The following is an 18,299-nucleotide window of genomic DNA, read 5'->3' on the forward strand; positions in this document are numbered from 1 at the left end:
TTTGGTACTTTGCCCACTGATCTGATTGGGTTTGGTCAGTAAAGAGATGGAGAAGATGGTAGGAGGGTTAGTTGGGTGGACAGAGACTGTAGTTGCATAGGGAACTGGTTTCTCTTAATGTGGAGAAAGATTATCACAGGAAGGAACCACCACATTTACATGAAGATCAGGATGAACAGAACCAACAATCTACCTTATTTCAAAGTAAATTTATTACCAAAGTATGTATATCATATACAAACTTGAGATTTATTTTCTTGCAGGCACCCACTATCAAATAAAGAAATGCAACAGAATTCATGAAAAACCACACATTACAAAGACTGACAAACATCTAACATGTGAAAGTGGACAAGTAATAAAAAAAATTAATCAGATGCTGGGCATAAATGGAACTAGAAGAAATATCATATGACGAGTTGTATGTAAGAACCATGAAATATAGGTCAATTTTGTAAATAGTTCAAGGGCAGTTGAGCCATTTAAACCAACCGTATATTATAAATATAAGGTCTGTCTAGTTTCTACCTCATCTTCTTCTATGTCTTTTTCACGCTGCACTCAACATTTGCACATCTCTTCAAATTTATGGCCATCTAACTTCATTTCTTAGAACTGAAAATATTAATTCCATTTCTCAGTCCTAGGTAACTTGCCAAGTCCTTCTAGCAATTTTTTGCTTTTAGTTCAGATTTCTAGTAGGTACAGTGTTTTTCTTTTACAATTTCTTGCCTCCTGAGATGGCCAACACTGAAAATGTTTTCTATTGAAGATCCTCCCCCTTAACTGCAAACAGTACCAGTTAGAAAGTCAGAAACCTGTGAGAGAGTAGTGGTATTGGGAAGGGTAAAGAGTAGACTTGTGATAATTAAATCTGTCACATAATTAATTAATTAATGCTAATTAAGAACTCTTTTCATATACTCCAGTGAATAACCTAATAATTAAAAATGATAATAATTACTCAATTATTTTGTGGGTGATTCTAACAAGCAGTATTTATTAAAATCTAAGCAATTATATGAAAAAGGAAGACCTGTATTATGGTACAAATGGTTAAAGGCCAGATAACATTAGGAAGAGGTTACATCTAATTCGGTACCCATAATCATGAGCTGTTTGCAGAAGTAGCATTTCATGAAAAGTTAATGAGCATAATCAAGGAAGAGGGAGTTGGACGGAAATAACAGCACCTCAGAGACTCATTCTTCTGATTGTTATTACAAAATTATATCCATTAAAGTAGATTCTGTAATAATTAATTTGTGGAAAATCATATACCATGGTTGAATTCACCAATTACTTTTAATTTTTAAAATGCCTTTTATATACCAAATCCATCTCATGAAAGTTATTATGTGAACATTTATGGAATATGGACAATGCTGGGAAGGCCAATCTGTATTCCGTACCTGTCCCTAATTGCCCTTGAGAAAGCAGTAAAGAATACTTTATGAAAGTACTGCAGTTCTTATGGTGAAGGTACTCCCACAAAATTTTGGGGCAGGGAATTTTTGAAACAAGACAAATTAACAAGAAAGAATCAATGTTAGACTTCACTGGATATATACAGTGGATTTCAGGATGGTGTATGACCCACACTCAACATTTTATGAACAGCTTCTTCCCTTCTGCCATCAGATTTCTGAACTGTCCATGAACCTATTAACATTACCTTGCTATTCCTCTTTGCACTACAGTGGATTCCTGTTGGTCAATTGGGCAGCCGCTTATCTGTAACAACTTTTAAAGAACAAAATCAAATCGAGAAAGTAGCCGGGACTCCCTCCATTTATTTGGGACACTATGCCACTTCGTTGGAACAGGAGGCTAACTGGCATTAGTCACGTGCACTTGTGTGGCCAACAGACACTACACTGTGCTTAGAGCATAAAGTTTTTAAATAGCACCAACTGCACGAGTTTTGTGCTCAAAAAGCAGTGTTTGTTGTCACTGATAGTTGGCAAGAAATAAACAGTAAGACTATTCAAAACAGTTTTGCTCACTGTGCTTTCAAGCATTCAGGCTTTGAGATGCTAGAAACAGCTAGGAGTAAAAATGAAATTATCTCACAACTTCAACAAGTTAGGAACTATGAAGAATTTGAAGGCATTGATAATCATCTTGAATGTTAAAATGAAAAAGAAGATCTGGAGGATGCAAAGGGCAAAAGCATTGCATGAAGGCTGTCCATTATCCGCACGGTTTTGTTCATGTACAGTCAATCAAAGGAACAGGGCACTGTATATTGCTCTGCCGTTAGCCATTAGGAACTTCTACTTTTAGGCAAATCTCGAAGCTTTCAAAAGAGTAATCATCTGCTTTGTTTTAATGATGGTTGCCCTCAGGAGAAGCAGTGGCAGTAGCAGATGACCTGAACATCTCCAGGTTAGTTTTAATTAAAACAGGATGTTTACTGAAAATAGGAACAGGCTCAGCTGTGATGAACAGAACACTATACATTGTTAATGTTTACAGATGAATAATAGTCACTGGGCTGAAAAGCCAACGAACGCCCAGTCAACCGAACTCAGTAAGTCAATACTTTTGGGAGAAGAGACCAGAAGAGAAAGGAAATTGGCGAGAAACCTTAAGATAAAGTGCATTCTACTTCATAAATTGTTAATAAGCATTTATGATGAGAATTCTAATGGTACCTGTTGTAGCAAGGTCAGTTGCTGGGCTATATGCTGTGCACTGTAATCAGCCAATGCGAAAAGGTCTTTCTGACCAGTTTTCTGGCAAACACCCGGCTGTTCTGTTGTGATGTTATCATAATAAGGTCTTGGTAATGCAGCCGCGACGCTGCTACACCTTTCCTTCTGATGACTGTTTGATATCTGAATGCCTTTAATAATCTTCCGCTTAAAACTCTGCTGAAACAATACAAGATAGGCAGAAAGTAACTCAAAGCAACATTGCTTAATATTTCAAGATACATCCATGAAATACATTTTTATGGGATATTATTGTTTTTCGAAAGATTTTTTGAACTTATTATTAATTTACATTCATCAATATATTTAAATGGAAATAGAAAGGTCAGAACTTGGATACAAGTTGTATTGAAAAGGATTGAAGATGATAAACTCAGTATGTCAATTCTTTTGTTGAATTACCATTCTGACAACAGATAACATGCAAGCGAGAATTATTCGTCAAAAATAAAATGCAATTGAATTTTGGGGATGTTGTGCAATAAAAGTCCATAATTTTCCTTCACTATACATCAGGGAAATCTGTGCACCCCTACAGCCAGACTAATGACATCCCTTCAACCCTTCAGCTACTGTTACTTGTCCCCACCTATCCAGCATTCAACTACCCTGCACCTTAATGATTTCTGGAAGGTGACCTCTGCATGGAGGTCAGTGACCAGTGGTGTTCCGCAGGGATCTGTTCTGGGACCCCTCCTCTTTGTGATTTTCATAACTGGCCTGGATGAAGAAGTAGAAGGGTGGGTTAGTAAGTTTTCTGATGACACGAAGGTTGGGGGTGTTGTGGATAGTCTGAAGGGCTGTCAGAGGTTACAGTGGGACATCAACAGGATGCAGAACTAGTCTGAGAAGTGGCAGATGGACTTCACCCCACACAAGTGTGAAGTGGTTCATTTTGCTAGGTCCAATTTGAAGACAGAATATAATATAAATGGTAAGACTCCTGGCAGTGTGAAGGATCTGAGAGATCTTGGGGTCCATGTCAATAGGACACTCAAAGCTGCTGTGCAGGTTGTCAGTGTCGTTAAGAAGGTATATGTTGTGTTGGCATTCATCAACCATGGGATTGAGTTCAAGAACCGTGAGGTAATGCTACAGCTATATAGGACCTTGGTCAGACCCCACTTGGAGTGCTGTGCTCAGTTCTGGCCACCTCACTACAGTAAGGATGTGGATACTACAGAAAGAGTGCAGAGGAGATTTACAAGGATGTTGCCTTGATTGGAGGACATACCTTATGAGAACAGGCTGAGAAAACTTGGCCTATTCTCCTTGAAGTGATGATGAGAGGTGACCTGATAGAGGTGTATAAGATGAAGAGGGGCATTGAGCTTGTGGAAACCCAAAGGCTTTTTCCCAGGGCTGAAATGGCTAACATGATGGGGCATAGTTCTTTAAGGTTGTTGGAAATAGGTACCAAGAGGCTGTCAGGGGTAAGTTTTTCACCACTGAGAGTGATGGGTGCGTGGAATGCACTGCCGGCAGCTGTGGTGGAAGCGGATACAATAGGCTCTTTTAAGAGCCTCTTAGAAAGGTACAGGGAGCATAGTAAAATAGAGGGCTATGCGTTAGGGAAATTCTAGGCAGCCTCCAGAGTAGGTTACATGGTTGGCACAACATTGTGGGCTGAAGGGCCTGTAATGTGCTGTAAGTTTCTATGTTCTATGTTCCCCAACATCACTACTAATTGACTGACCCAATATTCTTCTCTGATCGTCAACATCCCACTCAGACCAGATTTCTCTCCCCAACTACTCCCCTGACACGCTTCAGCCATGGGCTTGCCCAGCCTCCTTTGTGTAGAAAAGACATGGGTTTGTAGGGCCTGTTCACCAGTTTCCACCTAAGAACCCAAAGAAACCCTTCTTTGAACTCCTGTGGATTGAGGGGTTAGTTCACCTTTACAGGTGCTGGCCAGTTTCTATGCACGTTGTGCAGGTAAAGCTAATATTTCATTATTGATAGCAGCATACACAAACTGCTGGAGGAACTCAGCAGTTCGGGCAGCATTTATGGAGACAAACGAACAGTCAACCCTTTGGGCTGTAACCCTTCATCATGACTGGAAAAGGAAGTACCTACCACCTCTTTCTGGTGCCCCTCCATCTTCCCTTTCTCCCATGTTCCCATCCTCTCCCACCTTCTTATTCTGTCTTCTTCCACTTTCCTTCCATGTTCTGATGAAAGGCCTGGGTCCAAAATGTCAACTGTTTGTTCCTCTCCATAGATGCAGCTTGACCTGCTGAGATCCTCCAGCATTTTTGTGTGTATTGCTCTGGATAACCAGTATCTGCAGAATCCCTTGTGTTTATTATCTTAAGATTAATTTTGTTAGCCTAAAAAGGCAACACCATACCTTTCTGCAAATATCTTCATCTGAACATTTTATGGAAACTGAGTAAACAGAATCATTGTCTTCTTCATTCGTTATATCCTCAAAATTGAAGCTGGAAGAAGACAGCTTATGGGCTATTTTACCATTGGAGAGGTTTTGAAGTAAATTAATTAAGTATTGGCCCCGGCTATCACATGGAATCACCTAGCAAAAAAAAAAAAGACTCACAGATAAAGATAATATTCAAGAGTATCACTTTTGTTGTTAATGCATTATTTTGTATAATTATTCCCAATTTTTAAAGTCTTAAATTGAATATACATTCAACTTATCTGTACATCATTTATTAATTATTACTAAATGTATAACTTGTTAAATGACTTGCATTGCTATCTTACTGCTCACACTTTATGAATTATATTTGTGCTTGGCTCTGTTGAAACAAAAATATAGAGTAACACTGGACAACAATTTTTTTTGAAAGTGTTGCTTCCTCAGAATTTTTTTTTGTTCAATTAAGCTAAAAATGTTTTGTTAATGATTTTCATTTGCACTCAGGGTCTGCAGCTTCTCGCTTAAGTGTCCAACTATAATCAGCCAGTTTCGATGGATACCAGTTGACCTGATGCTCTTTCTCCATGACCACAATATCCTGGTGAAACCTTTCACCATGTTCGTCACTGATAGTGCCAAGATTTACAGGAAAGAAGTCTAACCGGGAATGCAGAAAATGAAACTTTAGTGACATGTTGCACTTTATGGTTTTAGTACATTGGAAGCATGTTGTCAACCAGCTCCATGTAGTTTGGTGCTCTGTTGTTGCCAAGAAAATATTCAACAACATCCTTGAATGCCTTCCATGCAATTTTCTCCGGTCCCACTGAAGTTCTTTGTCATTGATGATGTGTTTGATTTGTGAACCAAGAAAAATGCCTTCCTTAATCCTGTCATCAGTTATTCTGACTTGAATTATGAACTGAAATAACAAATATAGGCGACTTCAAAAAATGGTGTGTGACAGGAACGTTTCATGGTGATTTTCACAAACAGCAGTCCAAAATCCATAAGATACATGCAAAAGTATTGAGGAAGCAAAATCTTTGTTGTTCAGTGTAATTAATGTTTGTTTGGAAACTGGATTTCACCTTCATTTGGTGCAGTTATAGATGTTGCACTCAGTCTTTGCCTAATTGGACGAATTTGTTCCTAAAATAAAAGTGAAATGGTGAAATATTACCCTTTTAAAAATGTTATGGTACATCCTGATTGATTTGTTAAAAACCAGCCCTTATTTTTATGAATGGCAGGTGACTGGACAGTTGCTACAGCGTAGCAACTAGAATTCATGGGAAGTGGGTTTGGGTGAAAATGGTATCTTTTCATGGAAGCCATGGTACAACCATATACAACAAAGGTCGTACAGTAGACCTTGGTAATTATGTTGAGAATGCAGTTCCCAATGTCCTTGTACTGACTGCACCAGAGCTTGACAAGAGGGGTTAAATCAAATAACATTGATAACTTTATCAATATCTTCATTGATAACTCTAAATATGCTCTGTAAACTAGGAATGCTGGGAGAGCTTTAATATTCCAAACGTTATCACGTCTCCCGTACCAGAGGACCGGTATCAGATTTTAAACATGAATAAATAAAAGTCCCCACAACCACCTCTCCTCCCCCAACAGTGCACTCTCCCCACTGACCCTGGACTCTCTCTTATGGGATGTGCATCACTTAGAAAATTGGACTGAGTACTTCTGTGCAAATGTCTCCATTGAAATCCCTCCTCCCCAGCCCTTGGTTCAGCACTGTCCATTAAACTGGAGACTCCTCCACTCTCATCCCTGGTTGTGATTCTTCTCTCTCCAGGTTCTGTCCCTAAGACTACAGCCCAGGCCAATCCTTCTTCCCCATCCACTAAACCAATGTAACTTACCAACTGGATCATCTTGAATCTAACCCAGGCATGGGCAAACTACGGCCCGGGGGCCATATGCGGCCCGTTAAGCTTTTTAATCCGGCCCGCAGAACTTGATGAAATTATATTAATAAACCTTGTTAACGTTTTTTTCCCCCGCAATTCTGGCGTTTTCGCCACAACAAATCTAAATCCAGACTTTGATGCGCTGGCTAAAAAGGGAGACCAACAACACTGTTCCCTCTGAAATTAAAAACAAGTTTCTTCGTTGTGTTATGTAAAAAATGCATTTGAAAATATTTTTTTCAATAAGCCTTACATGTTACATGTCATTTCTGTTAAGTGATGGACATGAGTAGTGCGCAGGTGCACGTATGTTCTCAAAATAAAAAATGCGCTCCAGATCAAATAACGCGCTCCGCATACTGGCACGCTGTCACTGTTCTGTCCTTGTGCTGGTCGTTGTTGAGTTTTGGCACGGGGACAATTGAATAAGAAGGAGCAGGACAAGTAGACCTGCATCTCCTACCGTTTTTGAAATAAAGACAGTCAGGAGGAGAGTGATGATGATAATATCTTGAAGGATAACAGAATTTTCAGTGCTTTAAAATAATAACTGTTACTATTAAAAAAAGCTGTATTTTATTCATTTAATTTTCAGTGTTTTAAAAGTCATTTCAATAAATAGCTAAATACCATGGGGCTTCAAAGACAGATATTTTGTTGTAATGCATTTGTTCATTTTCAATTGAAATTAAAGCACATGTTTTCTACATATCCCATGATATTTTATTTTCTCTTATGTGGTGTATTACCAAAACACTCAGTCCATCTGCTCCTGGTCCGGCCCCCCTGTCAAATTTTAGAACCCTTTGTGGCCAAAAGTTTGCCTACCCCTGATCTAACCCTTTCTTCCAAACCTGGGCAATATACAAGTGCTCTGTATGAATGGGACTAGACTGGATAGAATGGAATTGTAAGTATTTTCCCTGCTTTCACCTGTAACTGGTTCTGCCAGAAAATGCATTTTTTTGTTTGAGGATCCATTTTTGCTACATGTAGTAATCCTAATTACCCTATCTTATAAATTTAATGCAGCAGAAAATTGAAGTCACTTTTTCTGAACAATAAGCTGTCTGAATGCAATAAATAGCAAGCAAGTGTAACCTACATAACATCTGACTGTGAGAATTGCCCTTTTGTAACCTTGTATTAAACACTAAAGCCAAACTGAGCACTAACTTCCACACACTATCACCAACTGCATTTGTATTATCGTTCACTGTACTTGCATTGTATCAATTAGAAATGATCTTTCATTGGTGATTATTTATTAATGAAGACCTTTTAAGTATTAACATTTTTATATCCATATAGATTCAGAATACCTTTCTGGAAATAAAAGTTTCCAACTTGTGTAGAATAACAGGATCCTGTGAAATATCCACACTGTAACATTCTTCAATCCAAGCCTGCAGTAGATCGAGACTTCGATTGTGCACTTTAATGCATTCAGGTGACATTTTCTCTGTTGGACTGGAATTAGAAAATAATTTAATTTATCTTTACATAGACAGAAATATTGCTTTAAAATAATAAAGGGTCTAATTGGATGTTACCTAATTCTGAGTTCTAGCTTCTTATGCCATTGTGACTGTTGCGGTGAGGAATGCAAAGCCACAAAGGCTTAACAAATAGGACGGAGTACTATATATAACAAGAGATATCATTTGATAAAAGTGATTCTCTGAACCAGAAAAACAGTTAAATATACTGTATATTTAGTGTTTTTTCATTTGTAAGGTTGTCAAAGCTATTCCGTAGAATCTTAGTAATGTTCAGCACAATAATGGGCTTTTTAGCCTATTTAGTCCATGCTGTCTACCGTGATGCCCATCTACAGTAATCCCATTTGCCTGTACACTTCCTTGTCTTTTCTATCCAAGTACCAGCTCTAATATCTTTAAACATTTTAATTGTGTTGCCTCCACTAGCAGCTTACTGCAGATATTCCTAAGTCAACATTCCTCTCAATCTACGACTCTATCAATGTTCACATCATCTGCCAATCTGCTAATCATGCCCCCTCCATTCCACCAAGGAAGATAGATGTGAGTACAATTACAATGTTTAAAATTCATTTGGACATATAGTGGAGGACTTTAACTTCTCTAGTATTGAATGGAACCTCTTCAACACCAGAGGCTTGGATGGGGCAGGATTTCTTCATTACACCCTGGAGAGGTTCTTGAAACATTATGTTTCATGAGGAGATTTGCCCTGGTTTTGGGAAGTCCGCCGACCCAATGACAGATCTGATAAGTGGGTGAAAATTTTGGGAATAGTGACTGCACCCATTATGCTTTAAGATAATTATGAGTAAGATGAAATTTAGATCTTATGGAATACTAAATAGGGGGAGGCAAATTATGAAAGAATAAGAGCTAAGGGATGATAATTGGGAACAGCTGCTGATGGACAAGTCCACACTTGACAAGTGGGAGTTATTTAAAGACCAGTTGATCAGAATTCAAGATTATCATGTTCCAGTAACAGTAAAGACAAGGATGGTAAAGTAAGGGAATTTGAAAGGCATGTCATTTTTAGGGACAGTCAGCATTACTTTGTGTGGGAAGATCATGCCCGATGTATTTGATTGAGGTTTTTGAGGAGGAGTCAAAGGAGCTTGATGAAGGTTCAGGGTTGCCAACCTTTTTTATGCCATGGACCAATACCATTAAGCAAGGGGTCCATGGAGCCCAAGTTGGGAACCCCTGCAATAGAATGAATGCACTTTAGTAACAGCATTTGATAAGATGATTGGAATCCAACGTGACTTGCAAGTCTGGATTCAGAACTGGCTTCCCACAAAAGACTGAGAGGAGCGTTCAAGACTGTTATTCCAGCTAGAGGTCTGTAACCAGTGGTGTTCCACAGGGATCAGTGCTGGGACCTCTGTTGTTTGTCTTTTGGATGAAAGTGTGTAGTGGGATGGATTAGCAAGTTTGTGGATGGCACCAAGATTACTTGTGTAGTGGACAGTGTGATTTTCCCTAGAATGTTGAAGGCTGAGTAGAGACATAATAGGCTTAAAAAAATTTTGAGGGACAGCCAGAATCTTTTCCCCAGGGTAGAAATGCCAAACAACAGAGAACATGGTTTTAAGGTGGGGGGGGGGGGTTAAAAACTGACACAAGTGGCAGTTTTTTTTATTTTACACAGAGGGGTAGGTGATTGGAATAGGTACCCGGGGTAGCAGTGAAAGCTGGCAGTTTGGTGGAGCTTAAGAGGCTTTTAGTTGGACAAATGAATATGAAGGAATTAGAAAGATATGGATAATACACAGAATCATCCATATTATTCCAATCTTACTGTAAACTAGCATCAATATTGCAGGCCAAATTGCCTGTCCAGTTCTGTACTGTTCCATGTTCTTTACAGTTAGGAAACACGGGTCAAATGAAGATAAATGAAACTAACTCAGGTAGGCACCCTGATCAACATGAAGGCGTTGAGGTCCCAGCACTGATCCCTGTGCTACATTTGTTCTGGATTCCCAGTCAGAAAATTATCCATTCACAACAATATTTTGCCTCCTATCACCTAGGCAATTTTGAATGACAACAAATGTCAGGTGCCTTCTTCTTTAACCTTTTGGGCCAGCCTTGCATATGGAACTTTGTCAAGAACCTTAATGAAGTTCATGCATAGCATATAGCTCCTTGGAAAACTCCAAAAGATTTGTCCAGTATGACTTCCCATTGACAAACTGTGCTAACTGTAATGAATCAGACCTTGCCTCTACATATCTTAGGAAACCCGGTCTTTAGGAATCTCCTCCAACAATTTACCTATAGTTAATGTCAGACTCATGCCTGCTTCCTTCTGCTATCCTCTTTTAAACAATTCACTTCTCTCCAGTCCTCCAGAACCTCACTTGTGGTCAGAGATGAATCAAAACTCGCTGCAAATGCCTTTGCAACTCTACTCTAGCTACTGACAAGGTCCATGAATGCATGGGGGCACACCCTGGAGATTTATCCACCCCAATGTACTTTAAGGTCTCCAATACCTTCTCCTTGCCAATTCGGAAATGCTCCGAGACAACACCGCTCATTTCCCCCATTTCTTTCGCTTCTACCTTGATCTTCACAGTAAAAACTGAAGAGAAATATTTAGTAAAAATCTCTCCCATTTCCATTTACTGTACCCCTGTGTAACATGATGACTAAGTTTTCTCTCACTTGCTACAGTATTATCTCAATTTCTCATCAGCCACTCTTCTCCTCAGGGCTTCGCACCCTGCGATCAAGTTTAAACCCTCCAAAGCAACACCAGCAATTCTCCCTGTCAGGAAATTGGCCCTCCTCCAGTTCAGGTGCAACCTCTCTCTCTCCTACAGATCATCCCATTGTCAGAATAAATCCCAATGATCCAAGAACTTAAATTATTGCTCTCTGCACCAACTCCTCAACCATGCATTCATCTCGGCTACCTTTGTAGCTGATGTGAATGTCAGGATAGTGCAGAATCAGTGTAAGTTTGTGCTGGAAAGTCAACATGAACTTGCTGAATCAAAGGGCCTCTTTCCATGCTGTGAGACTCCATAACTCTGTTGCAGAAATCAGTAAACATAGAAAAACCTACAACACAGTACAGGCCCTTTGGCCCATAATGCTGTGCCGAACATGTACTTATTTTAGAAGTTACGTTGGGGTACCCATAGTTCTCTATTTTTCTAAGCTCCATGTACCTATCCAGGAGTCTCTTAAAAGACCCTATTGTATCCACCTCCACCACTGTCGCTGGCAGCCCATTCCACACACTCACCACTCTCTGAGTAAAAAATGTACCCCTGAGATCTCCTCTGTACCTACTTCCAAGCACCTTAAAACTGTGTCCTTTCATTTTAGTCATTTCAGCCCTGGGAAAAAGCCTCTGACTATCCACATGATCAATGTCTCTCATCATCTTATACACCTCTATTAGGTCACCTCTCATTCTCTGTCACTCCAAGGAGAAAAGGCCAATTTCACTCAATCTATTCTCATTACGCATGCTCGCCAATCCAGGCAACATCCTTGTAAATCTCCTCTGCACCCTTTCTATGGTTTCCACATTCTTCCTGTAGTGAGATGACCGGAATTGAGTACAGTACTCCAAGTGGGGCCTGACCAGGGTCCTATATAGCTGTAACATTACCTCACAGCTCTTGAACTCAATCCCAGGCTGATGAAGGCCCATACACCATATGCCTTCTTAAGCACAGAGTCAACCTGCGCAGCAGCTTTGAGTGTCCTATGGACTCGGACCCCAAGATCCCTCAGATCTCCCACACTGCCAAGAGTCTTACCATTAATACTATATTTTGCCATCATACTTGACCTACCAAAATGAACCACCTCACACTTAATTGGGTTGAACTCCATCTACCACCTCTCAGCCCAGTTCTGCATCCAATCGATGTCTCATTGTAACCTCTGACAGCCCATGACTTCCTCCTTTTCTGCAGTGTGACACTATCTCTGATCAGCAGTGCCATGCCCCCACCTCTTTTGCCTCCCTCCCTGTCCTTTCTGAAACATCTAAGCCTGGCACATCCAAGTCTCTGTAATGGGCACATCATCATAGCTCCAAGTACTGATCCATGCTCTGAACTCATCCGCTTTGTTCATGATACTCCTTGCATTAAAATAGACACATCTCAAACCATCAGTCTGAGCGTATCCCTCTCTGTCACCTGCCTATCCTCCCTCTCAAACTGACTACAAGCTTTCTCTATTTGTGAGACAACCGCTCCTTCCTCCGCCTCTTCAATTCGGTTCCTGCCCCCCCAGCAATTCTAGTTTAATAACTGAAAATTCTTCTCCTTGTAATTCTACTAAATAAGAATTAAGTAGCAGATTCAGTTTAGAAATGAATTATATTTTAATTTTCACTTCATACCAAAAATGAAAAAGAATGTAAGAGTTTTCGTGAGATATTTTGTTGGATTGATTAATTTCATGCAACCCAGATGGCCTCACTCAATCTGATAATGTAAAACACCCTCTACAACAGCCAAAAGACACAAACTAGAAAGCTTTAGTTTTAGATTTAGAAAGGACCACTGTTGTTCGTACAATACCTGATATCAGTGATACTGTTGAATCTATCTTTCAGAAACTGGAGGAATTCACAGGGTGATGTGAAGTAACGGAAGGTATAAAAGAATTGCTGAACATATCCTCCTATTACAGCATTACTGTAAAAATAAGCACAATGTTAATATTCTCATTTTTATTACTTTTTATCCAGCTGACTGGAGCTACGACAGTAGGGCAGAATAAAAGACATGTATAGAGTTAACTATAAATTTAGATACCATCACTTGTCCTCTCCATTTCTCAATTATCCCATCTGCCTGAGAAACAACCTTGTAATTTGGAAGTTTTTTTTAATGTATTGCCCAATTATGCCCAGAAAACTAGTTTGTATCAAAGCCTGCAGGAAATGTAAAGGATCATGAGCAGTCTGGTCCTAACCTGCACAACCCTGCCCATGAAACAAAAAATTCCTATCCCCTCTCAGAATGTTGACGCTGATCTATGATTTGGCCAATGCCCACACTACAGCCTAGATCTCATAGGATGGCAATGCAGTCTAATCCTGATCTTCAAGATATACACACAAAACCATCTACAGCAGGAGTCTCCAACCTTTTTAAAGGCATCGACCAATAACAAGTCAAGTCAAGTCAACTTTTATTGTCATTTCAACCATAACTGCTGGTACAGTGCATAGTAAAAATGAGACAACGTTTTTCAGGACTATGGTTTACATGACACAGTACAAAAAACTAGACTGAACTACATAATAAAAATAAAACACAGAGAAAGCTATACTAGACTACAGACCTACATTGGACTGCATAACGTGCACAAAAACAGTAGCGGCATTACAATAAATAATAAACAGGACAGTAGGGCAAGGTGTCAGTCCATGCTTCGGGTATTGAGGAGTCTGATAGCTTGGGGGAAGAAACTGTTATATAGTCTGGTCGTGAGAGCCCAAATGCTTCGGAGCCTTTTCCCAGACGGCAGGAGGGAGAAGAGATTGTATGAAAGGTGCATTGGGTCCTTCATAATACTGTTTCCTTTGTGGATGCAGCGTGGAGGTACCCCGATGATCTTCTCAGCTGACCTCACTATCTGCTGGAGGGTCTTGCGATCCAAGATGGTGCAATTTCCAAACCAGGCAGTGATGCAGTTGCTCAGGATGCTCTCAATACAACCCCTGTAGAATGTGATGAGGATGGGGGGTGGGAGATGGACTTTCCTCAGCCTTCACAGAAAGTAGAGATGCTGCTGGGCTTTCTTTGCTATGGAGCTGGTGTTGAGGGACCCGGTGAGATTCTCAGTCAGGTGAACACCAAGAAATTTGGTGCTCTTTACGATCTCTACCGAGGAGCCGTCAATGTTCAGCGGGGAGTGGTCACTCCATGCCCTCCTGAAGTCAACAACCATCTCTTTTGTTTTGTTCACATTAAGAGGTTGTTGGCTCCGCACCAGTCCGTTAGCTGCTGCACCTTCTCTCTGTAAGCTGACTCGTCATTCTTGCTGATGAGACCCACCACGGTCGTGTCATCGGCGAACTTGATGGTATGGTTCAAGCTGTGTGTTGCAGCACAGTTGTGGGTCAACAGTAACCAAGAACCCGAGGTTGGGAACCCCTTATCTACAGCCTTCTCTAGTTATGCTGCAGCCATTGCTACATATGCTTAAGGTACCAGGAAAGGCTGACAGAGATATTAGCAAAGAATAATTTGCAAAAAATAATGGTCAAATCATTGCTACATGTTCTTTTAAGAACTAGCGGTATCCTATGTTCTTATTGCCAAAAGGACACTGAGATGATCAACCACAATAAGAGGGTAAAATGGGAAATGTCATGGATATGTTTTCTAAGATAATATTCAGAAGTACAGTACAGTCATTGGTGGAGGCATTGCGCAGCATAATTTGGCAGAACTGGCATCAAATTAGCTTTGCCTGGGCTGACATCCTCTGCCTAATTCTGGCATGCCTTTTTTCATTTGTCAGGTAATGGTAATGCCAAGAGTGAGGAACGACAATTCAAGATCAAAAACTGAAGCTAATCAAAGTGAGTTTGATGAGACAAATCTTGAAAGATGGATTGGAAATTGATTGCAGGCAGATTCAGTGAATTCACAGCAAAACCAGTTTCTCTCTTAAACCCCATCTCTCTGGCAGCTCAATTCTTTTTGCCTCTAAACTGTAAGTAAATTTATATAATTACAATTCTAATACATTATCACCTGTCCTGCATGTTCTGGCAATAACATTGTGGAATATTGTCACACTTGCCCTTGTCGGGCATTGTCTTGAATTCAAAATATTCCTTCTTGATTGCAAATCTCTCTCAGGTTTTACTCAATACTACTTCTATAACTCGTCTTGCATCCCAAGGTCATCCCCAGTTTACAACAGACCTGTGTTCCTATTGACTGTTCATAACCTGAACCGTTCACAAGTCTGAAATGCAACTGCAGACTGAATTCTCACCTGGCAGAGGATGCCTGCAGCCCTGTAGCAGCTGGCAAATCATACTGCACGTCTCCCAAAAGTTTGTTTGTATGTAAAGCCTGTACATAAAATGCTCATCCATAAGCCAGGGAGGACCTGTATTTTATTTGGTCCATCTACATATTCAACACCAACATGGCCAAGTCTTATTCATGGGAGTTTCTCCCTGACACCTTCTGTCTTTTTTTAAATCTCAGTTTAACCATTTCTTCACAGTGTATTCTTTGGAACATATATCTGGCCATTTCCCTGATTACTTCCATTTGGTTTATGTCGACGTTCAGTGGCGTATCTAGAACATTCACTAGATTAAAGGTTCTGCATAAATGGATAGCATATTGCAAGCCGTGGGAAACGAGAAAGTTGTGTGACGTGCTTCTATAGGGGAGAACATCTCTCTCCGGATTTGCCCTCACAAGGGTAAAGAAATGCAAATACAATGCAAGAGAAATGTTCTCCACCTGGATACTGATGACAGGTCATTATCCCTTCGAGCCGCTTTAGGAGGTCAGATGCTGCTGTAGCGTTTAAAGGTCTCATTGTGCGGCCACAGAAATGCAGCAGGGCAGTTTTCATTGAACAGAATGAACAAGGAAATCCCACTGCAATCAAAACATTAGGTGATTTAAACAAAATTAAGGTTGCTGCCTGTGGATCATTTTGGAAAGTACTGGGGTCATAAAAATTTCCATACAGAAGCATATTCTCCCGTTTTATCTAGCACTCAGTAACATTCCTTGCTCTGTGCCATTTACCTGCTGTACAGGTAAGCCATCAAACCCGCGGATGTGCCTGCTTGAAGTATTTGTGTCCTGTTCTCGCTGCAGCTCAGATCCCCTCCTGGAGCATGAAAGGTGAGAAAGGAAGTGCTGTTGCTGGACTGGAGGTCTAGCGCCACCCACTGGAGTGGAGAGCTGACCAGTGAATGAAGCAGAGAGGGATCCAAACCCCACAGCTCCATCTGCAAAACCTACGGAGACCAAAAATAACACCAAGAACATACTAGCTTGAATATTTTAACAATAATAACATGATTTGAGGCAAAAAACTGCTTAAATAATGAAAAAAACATTAAAAATGAGGCAAAATCCAATGAGCATAATTTTAATTTCCTTTGAGGGAATGTAGAAGTTAAAACCAAGTAAGATACTTACCTGAAGAGGCAGAATATCAAAAATATATTCCCTGCCTTTGCTGGGCCAAGAAAAATAGAAATGTTGTGGTGGACCAGTAAAGAAAATACAGTACTGCCCTCTCATTCTGCTGACCTCCCATCTCTGAAATTACTGAGTGTTATACACTATTCTCTAATTCACCAACACCAATCCCATGCCTAGCCAGCTGCCTCCAAATTTAATTTCAATGACCAACATGGTCACTTTAAATAAACATCCTAGTCAGTCAGCAATTTGTTGGTGAAGGCCTGGCTTCAAATCAAGTTGCATATCCTACTGCTGTTACATACCAGAATAAGGACTGTGGTACCCTTACCATCAGAAAGATTAGAGTTATGAATATACCAACATTAATAAGCTGGGCAACTGTGAGTGTTCACTCAGTAGAAACAATTTACAACCCGCAAAGCCAGAAATAGTGAACCATCCCAACTTGCCTTGAGGGAATCAAGGGTTAGGAGTGGACAAGATGAGGGAACAGGAAGAGTTTATGATTTTAGATTGTCCACAGGGCTATAATATTCACAAAACAATAATAAAGTAGATTCCAAACACGAGAAAGTCCGCAGATGCTGGAAATTCGAACTCAGCAGATCCGGCAGCATCAATGGAAAAGAGTAAACAGTTGACATTTTCGGCTGAGACCCTTCTTCAGGACCAAGGAAGGAAGGAGGAAAATGTCAGAATAAAAAGGCGTTATTGGAAAATTACTACAGATAATTTTCCAGCTGGGAGGGACTTTGCGGTTCTCACATTTAACTGTCGTTCATTCTTTGGGGCACTTCCCTGTTTTCGTGGATGTTTGCGAAGAAAAACCATTTCAGGATGTATATTGTATACATTTCTCTGATGTCAAATTGCACCTTTGAACCTTTGAGGTGTGTACTGTATCTGAAATATTTGGTTGTTTTTGTCAGCACAACTAAATAGTTAGTTGGTTTTATTAACCATAAGGTGGGTGCAGAATATTTAAGGTTTATATTTTACCACCTGAAATTGAGTACTGAATTCCTTTCTGGTCATTTGCAGAGGAATATAAAAGTTCCACAGAGGGTGTGGAAAAGATTTACTACAAGAAACTGTTGCTACAAGGTTAGATGTAGTGAGGGTAGAGATTTTCACCTTGGCAAAAATGGTTAAAAGGAGATTACTAGAGGTGTGAAAGATCACGATTCGAGATCTTAACATTCTCTCTTTTCCTATGAAGGGCAAAAGGTGACAGTGCATTTCCCCACTCATGTCAGACAACTCACAGTCTCAGTATTATTTTTATTTACAGCCTGTCTTCTTTCGCACATTAGTTGTCTTTGCTTATGTATAGCTTTTCTGTAAAATTCTATTGTATTTCTTTTTCCCTGTAAATGCCTGCAAGAAAATGAACCTCAAGGAAGTATATGGTACTGCATGCATACTTTGATAATAAATTTACTTTGAACTTGTGAATGCAGGCCTTGGGAAGGGACACTGATTGGGAATGCTTATTCAGTTTGACTGAATGGTTGCTCTATTTCAAAATCACATTCAAACAAATAGTATGAAAGGAAAATGGCTTTTCTCCTATTTTT

At 40.0% G+C, this 18,299-nt stretch overlaps 2 protein-coding genes across 6 annotated transcripts in view; one reads left to right on the forward strand and one right to left on the reverse strand.

Moving 5' to 3' along the window:
• The window catches only part of LOC140715393 (homeobox protein vent1-like), a 42,862-nt gene extending 37,106 nt beyond the window's left edge, over positions 1 to 5,756 (forward strand). The window contains exon 4 of the transcript XR_012096116.1: positions 5,611 to 5,756. The gene's annotated coding sequence lies outside the window, so the exon portion shown is untranslated. The remainder of the gene's footprint in view (positions 1 to 5,610) is intronic.
• The window catches only part of kndc1 (kinase non-catalytic C-lobe domain containing 1), a 154,460-nt gene that overhangs the window by 20,553 nt on the left and 115,608 nt on the right, over positions 1 to 18,299 (reverse strand). For 3 of the 5 annotated variants that reach the window (XM_073027515.1, XM_073027513.1, XM_073027512.1), the window contains exons 20-24: positions 16,315 to 16,529; positions 13,102 to 13,218; positions 8,363 to 8,510; positions 5,074 to 5,256; positions 2,658 to 2,876 (exon numbers count right to left, since the gene is read on the reverse strand). In XM_073027515.1, coding sequence (XP_072883616.1) covers positions 2,658 to 2,876; positions 5,074 to 5,256; positions 8,363 to 8,510; positions 13,102 to 13,218; positions 16,315 to 16,529 — 882 coding nt within the window. Of the gene's footprint in view, positions 1 to 2,657; positions 2,877 to 5,073; positions 5,257 to 6,120; positions 6,259 to 8,362; positions 8,511 to 13,101; positions 13,219 to 16,314; positions 16,530 to 18,299 lie in introns of those variants that run through there. The other 2 variants (XM_073027514.1, XM_073027517.1) reach the window with 2 other exon arrangements.

Source organism: Hemitrygon akajei, chromosome 23, assembly GCF_048418815.1.
Source record: "Hemitrygon akajei chromosome 23, sHemAka1.3, whole genome shotgun sequence".
NCBI lineage: Eukaryota > Metazoa > Chordata > Chondrichthyes > Myliobatiformes > Dasyatidae > Hemitrygon > Hemitrygon akajei.